Below are 14,015 nucleotides of genomic sequence, written 5' to 3' on the forward strand. Positions count from 1 at the left end.
AACAAGCTCTTTCCTTCATCGCCCTAAGAAGTTGGATATGAGCAGAATTTGTTTTTCTACCTGCCCTTAATAAAAATAGCATAAAACTTGAAAGATTGAATCTTAAAATTTTGGAAAATAGTACTAAGATCTATTCATGACATCCTTGGGCTGTACTCAAGATAGACAAATATATACATCTACAAATCTACATAAGCATGCCTCAAATCCCATCTTTAAAGGGATAACGTTAGCAGCCACTTACATTTATCTAGTGCTTAAGGTAGAGTGTTTATTTTTCAAGTGCAACATATCATATGCAAAGAACCCAAAGGGAGACACAGCAGTGTAACAAGAGTTCTGAAAGAGCCTGCTTTAAAAGAAAGGACATACATTAAATCTGAAAAATGATAATAAAGTTCAATTTGGGTAGACTTCAGGCAGGAATTTCCTCTGTCACATTTGAGTCCTTTTAGAGAACAGCAGCAGCAGCAGCAATTTAAGCTTTCTTCGGCCCTGCCTGAAACTGCAGGGAGGGGTCCTGCATTTCTGTGCTCCTGTCTGTTGATTCCAGCTCCTCTCTGTTAGAGTAGACTCTGGAGCAATACTTTCGCAGAAAATTTGATTTCCATAATCCCCACAGAACAGACATTTATATTTTAAATGAATTGGCTCATAATCCTTTGAAATTTACAACCTGCAGAGAGATCCTGCTGCCCTGAATAACACACAGATCTGAGGTAGTATTGAAAGAGTGCCTTACTACCTTGCGCCTCTGTCCTTTCTCTGCTGCTGCTCTGCAACCTCAATCTTCTTCTGTTGTTACTCTTCTCTGCTGATGGTTCTGGAGGGGGATGTGGATACATAGCAGGTAGACTGGCTGGTAAATTTCCATATCAAAGAACGAAAGCCAGAACAGAAAGCATTATATTGATTGAAATAATACAGTAAATATATTTATCACTACAATATTCACACATCATTATGACATAATTTGAGGCTATGTAAAAGACACAACTTAGTCCATTACAGAAAATAGGTGTCCATGCCTATTCCAGCAGGAGAATTTCTATAAGAGTGATAAATTTCATCCAAGAAATAAGATTTATAACATTTATAGAGGGCTACAAGAAGTGTGATTGATGTTACTTATACAGCATGCTATATTAAAAAGTATCAAAAAGTGAAATCAACAGAAATATTCCTTTTTCTGTAAAGAGGAAGTGTAGTGGAGTAAGAAATTTCCCAAAGAAGGTGAGCTGAGATCAAGCCGGGAGCAGAATTCTGGAGTATAATTTGGTATTTAAGTAATAATCACAGCAGCTAATGTTTACTAAATGCTTCCCTTTTTGAAGCAATATAATATAGGGGACTGGTTTTGGTCACTGGTCTCACAATGACGATTCCAGGTACCTATAATTCAACACCACAGCCAGAGCCTGGCAGAACTTGTTTTTAAGAAGAGGGAACTAAGGTTCCAGTGGTGAAGAAGTTTGAACCAGGCTTCAGAGGTGGTCGTTGGTAGAACCAGGACTATACGTCCATGTTACTCATTTTCTCATGCCATTTGTTATCCCCATGGGTAATACTGTGTGTAATAGCCATGATTAATTTCTAACTCAAGTAAAATTAATTTAAATGTCCCCCTTTCCTCATTTACTGAAGTCTGAACAAGAAGGGCAGAAAATTATAAAATAATTCTAAGTCTTGTGTTTGGGTCTCAATTTTTCTAATAGACAAGAGCTGCAAATCCCTTTACTTCTCTGCTAGATTTGAGCTCTCAATCTGAAATGAGACCAGTCTTCTTACAGAGCTATATTTTTTCCACCAATGAGAGAAAATAAAGAGTACTCTGCAAATAGAAAATGAAATCATAGTAAAACGTAAACACAAAGTTTCCAAAATAAATTGATAATGAGATGCTTTTTTACTTTGACATTACTATCAGAAAGAAAAACTGGGACATTATAGCTATTTAAAATAACAGAATAAACGAAAGGACAGAGAATACAAAATAATGCATATATAAGCTTTCCGAATGTATTTCAATTCCCACTACCCTGTTCATTATTGAACAGTCGTTTTCTGGACCTAGCTCACTCTTGAGTACTGCTCGATTCATCTCAGTAAGAACAACTCTCACTATTTTCCACTGGCTTTTCCTTTCCATACGACTCTTTCTTACCAGGAATAGATGTGGTCTGCTTCGTTTGGCGACTGTTTCCTTTGTCTCCTTGCTGCTCAGACTCAGGTGTCAGCAAGGCTGACTCTTCTGCACTGTTAACACGCTTCTCCACTGTAGGCTGCTGGCACAACTGGCTATTTTTGGACCCAGTGGATCTTACTGTCTGTAAGGAACAGGAATTACCATGTATGTTTAAAGATATAGGCATTACATTTATTTTTCTATAAAGTCTATAAGGCAAAAACTTGGACAAGTAAGTGACAAAAAACCTAGAGGGGCTTCGGCTAAAAGGTGATGGGAAGGGAGCTTAGTGAAAACTAGAAATGGAAGGAGACAAATAACACAAGATGGACTAGCAGGCAAATAGATCTCCTAGACACAAATTAAAACACACTGTGGGCTACTCCTGCCTGCAACAGGTAGAGCTGAGTACAAATCATCCTACATGTCAAAGATTTGAAGGAAGTTAAAGATAAAAAGCAGACCATTTGAGAATGTGCACATTGTAGGGTTCCTGGTCTACATCCAACATTTCTTTTAACAGAGATGGCGAAATATGTTAAGCAACATGTTTAATAAAAAGACCACTCTAAAAAAATTAAATATGTTGATATGACAAAAAAAAATTACTGAAGTCTTTTAAAACCCAAAATTCCTGTTGAAAATTTGGAAGCTTATTTTGCACACAATCAGCTTCTCTTTCCTTCCTTCCTTCCCACAGCCCACTTGTCTGTTAGCACCCTGTGCCCTTGCTCAGGTCAGCTCTTCAAATCTTCTGCCTACCTCACTGGAAAGTCTTAGGTTATTCCGTCTGCCAGAGAGTGGAGGAGGTCCGAGAACCCTGGAGCCGAAGGCAATGTGGCAAACATCTTGACTTTTACTGTTCCGGATGCTGCCTGCTCCTCTGTTGATGAACTGGTCTGTTTGTTAAAGAAAGGCAGTCCATTAACGAATGAAGCATCAAACACCATGTGACAGATGTTCTGATGTCATAGGATTTGAGTCAACACCTATTCAAAATGAAAATAGTGTGTCAGGTGTATAGACTCTATAGGATGTTTCTGATAAGGGAAGAGAGCAAAGGATTATGAGGAAGGTTTTAGCAGTTGGTAAATAGCTGGTACGCCTTACATTCCATTTTCCAAATTCAGTCAAATGGCCCCCATAGCTTCACAGAAGGCTCAAAGAGGTAATGAGCTGTATGCCAAGAACAGAAGGTGACAGGAAACATCTGCCATCCTTGAAGTAACTCTGGTTTGTTTACTTTCTGCCGAAAACCTTCAGGGTTGTCCTGCTGCCCAGCACATGTAGTTTAGAATGTGCTTTTAGCATTTTAAGGCTTTCCAAAACACCCCAGCTTCTCATTCCAGTGGGTCTAGTCTCTAATATTTTCCTGAGCTTGTCTACCCTTTCCGACCTCCATCCTTATACAGGCAAGCCCCTTCTTCTGCCTAGAGCATCCTACTTGTTATTCTTGAATTATACAAGGTACTTTAAAGACCATCCACTCCATTCCCACTGCTCTGTGAACTGTTTGTGCTGGATCATATTCCCTAGATTACCCATGAGCAAGGACTGTATTTGCCATCTGTGTAACTGATAATCTTTAGAAAAATGCCCTAGAAAGCACACAATTCAATGTTTGTTTAGTTGTAGTGAATGATTTTTATTTAAATTGCTTACCTAAAAGAAAATAATACATATTTTGGTATTCTTTTAAAATAATTTTATTTAAATTATTTCCTTAGAAAAATATTTTTCGTATCTTTTAAAATAAATGTGTGCAATGTACTTCTCAAACAATGGTGAAAATACAATAACCCAAGGTACTCTTGTAAGTGTGCCAGTGTTCTGTGCCACTCCTCCTCCAGAACGAAGCCAGAGGTCTTACTGACAGGGAAGTATATTCGCTCCTTTACTCTCCTTCACTTCAGCTCCTCAATGGCTTCCCAGTTGCTCCCAGAAAACCCGTTATCACCTATGAACATCTGAGCTGCTATTTCCTGTTCTCTCCACACTTCGTCTTTCTCAGTTCTTCCTTCAAGGCATTGCTGCATATCACCCCTAGGGTGGGGAGACACTTCCTTCTTTGTCTTTATGTCTTAGTTATCACTTCTTCAGACATGTCTCTGGGTCTTTCTCATGAGGATAATTCCCCTCATCAGAGAACTTGCTGGAAATTCACCTTTCCATATCTCTATAGCATTCCTTGTAGTTCATGCTCTAGTACATACATACATGAAGTCAGTGGTGGCCCGATTTTGACCCCTTGACATGGAGTGGGCATCTAACACATTCTTACTAAGGAAAATGAATGCATCACACTGAGTGTGAAGGTTAAGATGGATTTAAAACTCAGGTATTTGTAATTATGATCAGAATTTTAAAAACAACCACCTGGCGTTTTCTGTGTGAATCAATGAGGGGGTTGTGAAGATTAAGATAAAAAAGTTAACAGTTTGCCTGAGCGGCGAGGCTCTGAATGTCAGCAGGGCTGTCACAACAATCTCATGCCTACTGAGTTACATACAAAACTTTCTACTATCAAATAAGACATATATCTGTATGTATCTGTATTTTTCCTTTTACTTATAAATGCCCATTTCAATCAACAGAACATAGGCAGTTTCTCAGGCTGAAAATAGAAACGCAACAACAACAAACACAAACCACACTGAAATTCCAGGCTACTTGTAACATCTACTAAAGGTATCATTTGTAATTCTGATGATCAAGTAGAACATATACTGGATCATTTATTATCTTCTCGTGTTGATCTCCCTAAAGAAACGGCTGCTGAGGGGAACGGGGAGACTCTGTGGGGTGCAGGGCTACGGAGGACCGTTACCACAGGGCACCCTTCCTGCCCTGAGACCTGTCCAGTTACCAGCTCATCTCTCTCTTCAAATACCTCACAAGGGCAACTTCCTTGTTTGGTTTTCTCCTCAACTCTTCATCTAAATTCAGTTTCCTTCCAACCAGTTTAAGTTCTTTTGTGTGAAAGACCATTTATTTTGTATTCTATGTACCTGTCTGCCAAGGCCAGTTTGGCAAGTGGGAAACAATGATTAAATTTCACCAAAATTATGGATGTAATGTAAGAGTAAAACAAAGATTGAGAGTGGAGAGTTTAGCAACTGATGAAGTACCAGCCACAATATTAAAAAAAAAAAAAAGACTTATCAACTATTCATACTTATACATTGAACTTTTGAATTTAAATTTTCTATTGTTTGAGAATTTTATAATACTGTATTTATATCATTTTCACGCCTCTTCTTCCTCTAACTCCTACCATGGCCAACAACCACTTCTTCTGAAATTCATGCTCCTCAATTAATATTACATATATAAACATACACAATATGTAACATGAATACACACATACACAGGCACACATGCACACATACACAAAACCAGCTCGGTCTATTTATATATGGCATATGTTTAGGGCTGATACTCGGGACTGGATAACTTATAAGGAAGCTTTTCCTTGGAGAGAACCACTTCTCCCGCTGAGCAGTCACTGATTGCCTGTAGCTCTTTATCTAGTGCTGAAACTTGTGAAATTTCCCCCATCCACACTGGTAGGTCAATTGTTGTTGTCATTATGCAGGTCATTTTTAGGCAACCATACTGTTGGAAATTTATGGGAATAGCTTCGTCATCATGCCTAGAAGACATCTGTCTAACAGCAAGGCAACCTGGTCCTGTGGCTCCTGCAATGCCCCTTGCCCCCTCAGTGTTTCTTGAGTCTTAGGCGTAGGGGATGTGTTACAGATTTATCAGTTTGGGCTAGCATCTTAAGGCCATTTATTTATTCTCTGCATTTTCACCAGTTGTACGTCTCTAACAGTCTCTACCTGTTGCAAAAGAATCTTCTTTGATGAAAAAGAGCTAAATGTAGCTGCTGGTTTAACAATAAGTATTATTTGAATACAACTTGGAGGCCAGGCTCAGTGGCGCACACCTGTAATCCCAGCACTTGGGGAGGCAGAGCCAGGCAGGTCTCTGTGAGCTTGAGGCCAACTTGGTATACAAAGTAAGTTCAGGACAGCCAGGGCTACCCAGAAAAACCCTGTCTCGGGAAAGCAAAAACCCAAACAAAAAAAGAATACAACTTATATATTTTTATTGGTTTGAGCAAATGACAGTAGTATTTCTCCTCTAGAGTTGGCTCAGTTTAAACTATCAGGCATGAATTCACTCCTATTGAGAGAACCTTAAATCCAGTTAGACAGCTGTTGGTTATCCCTAAAATATGTGCCATTATTTTACTCTTGGGGCTACCTTGCCAGGCTGGCCATTATGGTTCACAGGCTGTACAGCTGGGAATGACTACTGATTACTTTTCTCTCTTGGAAGCTTTCCTAGAACCTTCTGATACGGAGCTGTAGTCACCAGGGAGGAAGTTTTCAAGTGAGTTCTAGCTTGCATCCTCCAAGCCCCATGTCTGAAGAGCATGGTGTCTTCACTTTCTGGGAGGCAATCCAGGGCAAGGGCAGTACACTATCTTGTTCCAGAAGTCTCTTGGACGCTCCCATAACCAATGACTTGGAAGAAGGTTTCTCATGTGTGATGCTGTTTTTTACATAGTCTGTGGCTCATGTTGGGAGTATTATCATCACTTCAAGTTGTGCAGCTTCCTTTAGACTTTGTACACACACACACACACACACACACACACACACACACACGACACACATTGTGTTTTACAGTATGCTTATATGTTCCTCAATGGCTTTTTCAAATATCCTTAGTGTTATTTATTTCTCCTTCCTTCCTTCCCCTTTTATATTAACCTCTTTCCTTACTTCCCAGTTAAAGTGACCCCTTTTCCCATTTACCTCTTCACAGCACCTGTTTTTTTTTCTTTTCCCTTTCTTTTCTTTTCTTCTTTCTTTTTTCTTTTCTGAGACAAGGTTTCTCTGTCTTGGCTGTCCTGGACTCCCTCTGTAGACCAGGCTGGCCTCTAACTCCCTGAATGCTGGCACTGAAGGCATGTGACAGCATGCTGGGCTAGTACCAGTGTTCTTAAGGGAATGTTTTACTTAGTTATGGATGTGCAGTTATTATTAAATGCTGAATGCTAAATGCTGAAATGTTGTCGTATCCTAAAACACAGAAAATTAGTGTCCATCGGAGATGAACACTCAGACACAGTTTATAGCCAATTGGAAGTCTTTATGCTATCCAGCTAATGCCACATCTAAGTGTTTGGGGGACCTACGCGTGACCCCGAGTGTCCAGAACACAGAATTATTAAAGACAGAAACCACATTCTGGTATCCCTCTTGACAGCTGCAGGGACCTTTGCAAAAGCAAGCAGTTTGAAGCAAGCAGCTTTAACAGAAGCTAAAAAAAGCAGTTAGGTGGAGTGAGAGGTTTGCATAAAAGGCCATTTAGCAAAACCTCAGGTGAGTTAGCCAGGGATATCCTGGCCCTGGGTTCCTGGAATAGAGTTGGGTAATTTTCCATGGGATTCCTCATCAAGGAAATCAAATTCTAGTCAAACCTAAAATGGCCTCAGCAAGAATACAAGATATAGGAACCTTTTTTTTTTTTGAATGAAAATTGCAAGTATTTTACTGAGAATTTTTGTGTCTACGTACATTAAAGATACTGCTCTGCAGATTTCTTCATTAATTATGCCCTAATCTGTTTTTAAATTAATTAATTAATTTATTCACTTTACATCCGATCGTAGCCCCTTCCCTTCTCTCTTCCTGGTCCCATTCTCTCTCCTTTCTTCCCCCAACCCTCCTTTCCTACTTCTCAGACAAGGGGAGTACCCCCACTACCCACCTACCCCAGCTCATCAAATCACATCAGGACCGAGCTCATCAACAGAGAAACCTTGCCACTGTCTCGTGCTTTACACTAGGTAATATCCTGGATTTTAGAAAAGGACCTATTGTCAGGTTTCATTACAGAATAAGCCACCACACTGTATTTCAACTTAAGTCTATTTTTAAAAATATTTTTACTTTTTTGGCTATAAAAAGAGTACAAATATTCCATCATTTAAGATATCGTTAAGCTCGATACCACAACAAACATATCAGTTTTGTAAATCCTTCTTTGTCTTAATAATTCACTGTTTAGAATCATACTACCTGTCAACGTTAATTCTCCATTAATGTGCATTACTTTATGCATTTGTTTGGATAGGTTCCTAATTAAGTCCTACAAGGCGAAGTAATTTAGGTTTTTGGTTTCTATAATAAGCAGTAGAAGGGACAAAGTTTCTTTAACAAGAAAAATCTTAATAGAAGGAAACTATAAGCAAAAATGTATGTGCTTTGCATTTTAAAAGCAGCTATTTTAAAAGCTGACATCAATCTGCATAAAGTGAGGTTAAATATCAAGATGAGATTAAAATCCTGCTCGAGGCATTTCATTTTCTTGAGTTTGTGGAAAGTGAACTTGGTGGAGGTCAGGGATTTAGCATTAATTATTTTGCTATTTTACTGAGGGGTGCATGCCTTTGTAGTTAGACTGTAAAACCTGAGGCTGTACTCTCTAATTGTATTTTAGAGAAATAAACATCCATTTTTTTTTGTCTCAAGATACAATGTTCTAATTATTATAGTCATTTGCTTGCAAGGTTTTCAAAGCTTAACCAGGCAGACTTGGTACATTTCAGCCCTCACCACTGAAGGGTCATGCCTAACAATTTCATCTCAGAATTAAACTTGGTGCCAGGGTCCAGATTTTGGGTTAATTTTTATTTTAGCATATTGTGTTGCTCTATAGTACATATAAAGTATGAACAAAGGTTGACTTTAGTATGGCAATGTTATTTTGGACAAGCCATCTGACCTTTTAAAGCCTTATCTTCTCCATTCATAAGACTGGGATAACAATGTATTTAAGCCACAGCATTTTCTTCTAAGATTATATGAAACTAGACATGGTACATAATTCTGTTGTGTCTCAGAGGCAGATGATGCCTAGTAAAGAGGTTGCTAATATCTTTCCATCTTGAGTAGTATTTACAGCTTACAAAATATATTCACAGTCATTTAGTCCTTTCTTCATGTATTCTTTAGTAGTGACCAGGTGTCTAGCTTGGCTGGCAGTGAGTGAGACAAGGAGTAAGATGCAATACTACCTCATCCAATGAGCTTGTAGTCTCATGGGGGAGATGGATGTTAAAGCAAGACATTAATAAACAACTCAATGATTATGATTATAGAAAGGATTGTGAAGGAAAAGTATAAAGAGTTCTAACTGAGCTCAACAGGGGTTGGTGTCTAACCTTTGGGTCAAGGGAATTCTACTGAGACCAAAAGGGTGATGGATGCAACAGACACCTATACAGTTCTTAGTCCTCCTTTATGTGTGATGTTCTTAGGTCATGCCCACAGCAGAATAAACTAAGCTAAGCTCTCAGTCTGAGCAGGGACTCAAAACTCAAGTAACTATTCATTTGCCTTAAAAAAATGACACAATGCTGCCCTCATTTAACGTGGGTCAGGAGGGCATCTTATGATATTCTTCCCATATTCAATATTTGTGTTCTATGTAATTTCATAAAGCCATCTAGCTAAAAACATATTATTATCTCAAAAGCGGGTGATTAATGATTGTATTGATAAGTACGAAAACTTCATGAATATTATAGTCCAATGCATGTCAAGGGGATTAATGAGTTCTATGAGGAACTTAGCAGCTAACATATGACTTTAATGTCCCATTTCAAAGGGAGGAGAGTTGGGAGGAGATGGGAGAAGGACACTGAGCTGGCTTTAGTGCCTGGTGAGTAAGGCATTACACAAGTACCTGGGCCATGTGGGGTAACTGGTTAATTTGAGAGTCTGTGCTTGGTGCACAACATCTAATCAAATGCTGTTTTTAGACTGTTAGAGAACTGTCAGTCTACAAGCCATGGAAGTATGATAAAAAGAAAAGCAGATGGGTAAATGCCTCAAGCAGGAAAGGCCCTGGGAGATTACAATATATCTTCAAATTTTACAAATAATTAAAAACATTGCATAGTCTTATTAATAAAAAAGCTTATGATACTTTTGAAAGGCAATAAAATAATATTACCAACAGCAGCTAGGTTGGATCTTTCTGTGTTGAACTGGAGTGGGTTTTATACAGTTTGGTGTGAAGTTGGGCCAGTTCAGCAAGACACAAGGCAGTGAACAACACAGTTTTTCCACAAGGTCTTGATTTATTGAAAAGCACAAATTAGCCTACTTTTTGTTCCTTATGTGCAATGAGGAAAAATAAAACTAATTTTAAGGAAAATAGTTTTATTTTGAGAAAGCTTTCTATTCTGAGTAAGGAGCACAGTTTGTATGGTCCAGGATTTAGGTTAGAAATAGGGCATCTCCCCATAAATCTGGCAGGCTTCTGGGAAATAGTCTTCAAATACTAAGGGGAGATTGGGAAGTGAGTAGCAGTGAAGACGCATCTCCACAGCCAGACTTCTGCTCAGGTTAGCTCTGCCACTCACTAACGTTTCACCTGTGACAGGCTCAGTTTCCGCATCCATAAGATGGTGATTTTGACTGTGCTGCCACAATAAGACTGCGTGAGAATTAGATGGGATAGCCTTGGAAAACAGTGACAGCTCACTAAATGTTAGCTTTGGTTATGACCGGGATGGACTGTTGGTAAATATCCTGTGTTCAAATCATCTGGTTAGCATTGTTTTATTCATTCATTTGATTATGCAGTCAACAGGTGTTTCTTGTGCTTCTGGTAAGTATTAAGCATGAAGACACTAAGTACTAAGTTAGGTGTTAGGGAATACAACCATAAACAGGGTTCCTGTAGTGGCCCCTTCCAACATCCGTCTGTCTCTGTCTTTCTCTCTTTCTCCTCTATTTAGTGTGTGTGTGTGCGTGCATGTGTATTTATGTGTGTGTGTGTACGCGTGCGTGTGTAGCTGTGCACATATATTGTGTGCCTGTGGAGGTCAGGGAACAACCCGTAGGAGTCAGTTCTCTCCCTCTTCCATGTGAAGATCAGGGGACAGGCCTGGGTATCAAGCAACTTTACTTCTTGAGCCTTCTTTCTAGTCCAGGATCCCTATACTTTTGGGTGGATAATAAGTCATATAAGTACACAAGAAAACACATTATATATTACATGTATACATATACATATATCTAAATGAAATTACTAAATAATGGGGGAAGCAGAGTCCTAACCAGCTATCTCCCTTGTCACCCTATAAAGCTTGGAGTATTGGGTTTGGGTTACAGAAATATGCTACACATGATCCCAGCCAGCCATAAACCTTTATCTATAATGGTATTTTACCTCAGGAAATGCTAGGGCCATTGTGATACAAAGCTTGTGAAAGTAACCAACTAAGAATTGATTTGACTTAACACCCACGAGATAAAACCCATTCCTGACACTTCTTGGGTTACTAAGAATCTGAGAGTAGACAGCCCAGGGACCCAGGTCAAAACCAAATAATACTGGTCTAAAAGAAAAAAAATGTAATCACTAATTAGTGATTAAATTACTCCCTACGATCTTCTGTTATCATAGTTCAGTGCCTCTTTCAGCTATCGGGAGAAAAGTCTGCAGCAGATGGGAACCAACACAGAGACCCACACCCAGACACTATACAGAGAGTCCATGCAACACACAGCTCTAAATGGGATGTCTCCACCACATTCGTACCCTCAGAGCTCAGGGAATCCTAGGGAAGAGGAGGCAGAAAGAGTGTAAAAGCCAGGGAAGATGGAAGCTACCAAGAAAACAAAGCAATGCTCATATGAACACAGAGACTAAAACAGCAAGCATTGGGCCTGTATCAGGTCCTCTGGATGGATATTACGGCTTTCAGTTTAGTGTTTTTATGTTTTATGTTTGGTGTTTTATAGGACTCCTGAGTGTGCAAACAAATGGGTCTCTGATTCTTGTGCCTCCTCTTGACCTCTTTTTCTTTGTTGGTTTATCTTGTTTACCTTCAGTGTAATAGTTTTGTTTTAACATGTTTTATTGTTACATTAAAAAAAAAAGAGAATGAATAAAAATCTAGCCATTAGGATAAAGGTTAACAGTTGACCTGTCATTTATACCTGCTGGGAGAGGAAAAATCTGTTTTCTTCAATGGAATGACATTGGGTATATCAACTACTCCAGGGCAGGCCTCATGTTCAGGGGTAGTTTGCCAATATTAATGGACTTCACAGCTTTTTCATGTGTTCTTTTATTTAATTACAGTTTGGTGGGGTTTTGTTTGTTTGTTTTGCTTTATTTTCCTTTTTGGGTGTGGTGGTTTCATTTTGTTTTGGGTGTTTTACGGTTGCATTGGTTTTTTTCTCTGTTTTTGGAGAAAGAGCTTAAAGTTGGGTTGGAAGGGAGTGAAAGAGAATCTGGAAGGACCTGGTGGAGTAAAAGAATATGCTCAAAATATATTTAAATTTAAAAAGTTTAAAATAATAATTATAAAACAATGTAGTTTAAAATTCGCACTATTATGATATAGATAACCATGTAGTTCCTTATACTACAAAAGCTTAGCATTTAGATTTAGTAATTTGTCAATAATTTATTTCTTTGTAATTATTCTTCATCAATAACTCTTTCAAGATATTCAACATATATTAACTATTATGTATACTCAACACATACTCTTTTTAGTACAGGATATGCTGTGCAGTTCATGATGGCTCAAATGTGAAGTTGTGATGCCTCAGTCCTGAGTGCTGAGTCTTCAGGGTGTGCTGCCACATCCCACCTTCCATTCTATCTTACCAGTAAAGATAGTAATATTTGGTAGAAAAATATAGTTTAATTTTATGGCAGTTCTCAGGATTTTTTAAGGTTTACAAAGTACAGAACCCACAAATGTTGAGTAATTGGTCTAATATAATGGATCAGTAACTCAAATCTTTGATATAGTCAGAAAGTTAAACTTCTCTAATGCAACATGTCTTGAGAAAGAACTCCTCTCCTCCCGCCCCTGTCTGCATTACTTCCTGCTTCCAGAGGCAATTATTTAAGTTTACTTAAATCTTCTGCATCACCATGGTTTTTTGTTTGTTTGTTTTTTTGTTTTTTTTTTTTTTCCATCAGTGGGACTATATAGCAATGATTCTAGGCTTCCATTTTTCACCAACTGACAGAACTCTGAGATCACAGTCCAGACCATCACAGGCAGAGCACACTGCTCTTTGGTATAAAACAGCTTACCAGATGCTTGCTGAACCAGTTTCCAACTGTCCTCAAGTGCTCTAGGTTTTGTTATTAGAAGCAGTGCTGTAATAAATCTCTAAAGGAGAAATGTGCCAAGAATAGAGGTACACACCTGTGATCTCTCTGTCTAGGAGGCCAAGGCAGGAGAGTCTGTAAAACTTGAATTAAAAAGTGTGTGTGTGTGGGGGGGGGAAGGCAGAACACCAAGATTGGTGCAAGGATAATTACATGAGTATCAAGTGGATTAAGTACAATTTAATAGTTAATTTAATAGTTAATGCTATGTTTGATATTATTAATAATTTCAACATGTTTGCATAAGTCACAGAAAAATTAAAGTTTGCTATGAATGATTTGTGACATGTTTGCTATAAAGGACTTCAGAAGCACTGATTAATATCATTCTCAGAAATATATATGTGTTTGTCTTTGTGCCTGTGTACACACCTGGAAGTCAGAAGAGGGCATCATGTGACTCCTCTCTCATTCCCTGTTATTCCTGTAAGGCAGGGTCAGTCCCTACGCTCATGTCTGCTTGTCTAAGCTAGAAGGCAGCAAGCACTCATGATCACCATCCTTCTCTTTCCATATCCCTCAGGTCTGAGTGACAGGTATGCTCAGAAGGCCTGGCTTTGTTCATGAGTGCTAGGATCTAAACTTTGGGTCTTTCATTTGCACA

At 38.7% G+C, this 14,015-nt stretch overlaps 1 protein-coding gene across 2 annotated transcripts in view; it reads right to left on the reverse strand.

Annotated features, from left to right (window-relative positions):
- The window catches only part of Cfap20dc (CFAP20 domain containing), a 245,936-nt gene that overhangs the window by 111,413 nt on the left and 120,508 nt on the right, over nt 1-14,015 (reverse strand). For both annotated transcript variants that reach the window (XM_060390940.1, XM_060390941.1), the window contains exons 8-10: nt 2,948-3,084; nt 2,165-2,327; nt 746-859 (exon numbers count right to left, since the gene is read on the reverse strand). In XM_060390940.1, coding sequence (XP_060246923.1) covers nt 746-859; nt 2,165-2,327; nt 2,948-3,084 — 414 coding nt within the window. The remainder of the gene's footprint in view (nt 1-745; nt 860-2,164; nt 2,328-2,947; nt 3,085-14,015) is intronic.

This window comes from Meriones unguiculatus, chromosome 9 (assembly GCF_030254825.1).
Source record: "Meriones unguiculatus strain TT.TT164.6M chromosome 9, Bangor_MerUng_6.1, whole genome shotgun sequence".
In the NCBI taxonomy this organism is placed as follows: domain Eukaryota; kingdom Metazoa; phylum Chordata; class Mammalia; order Rodentia; family Muridae; genus Meriones; species Meriones unguiculatus.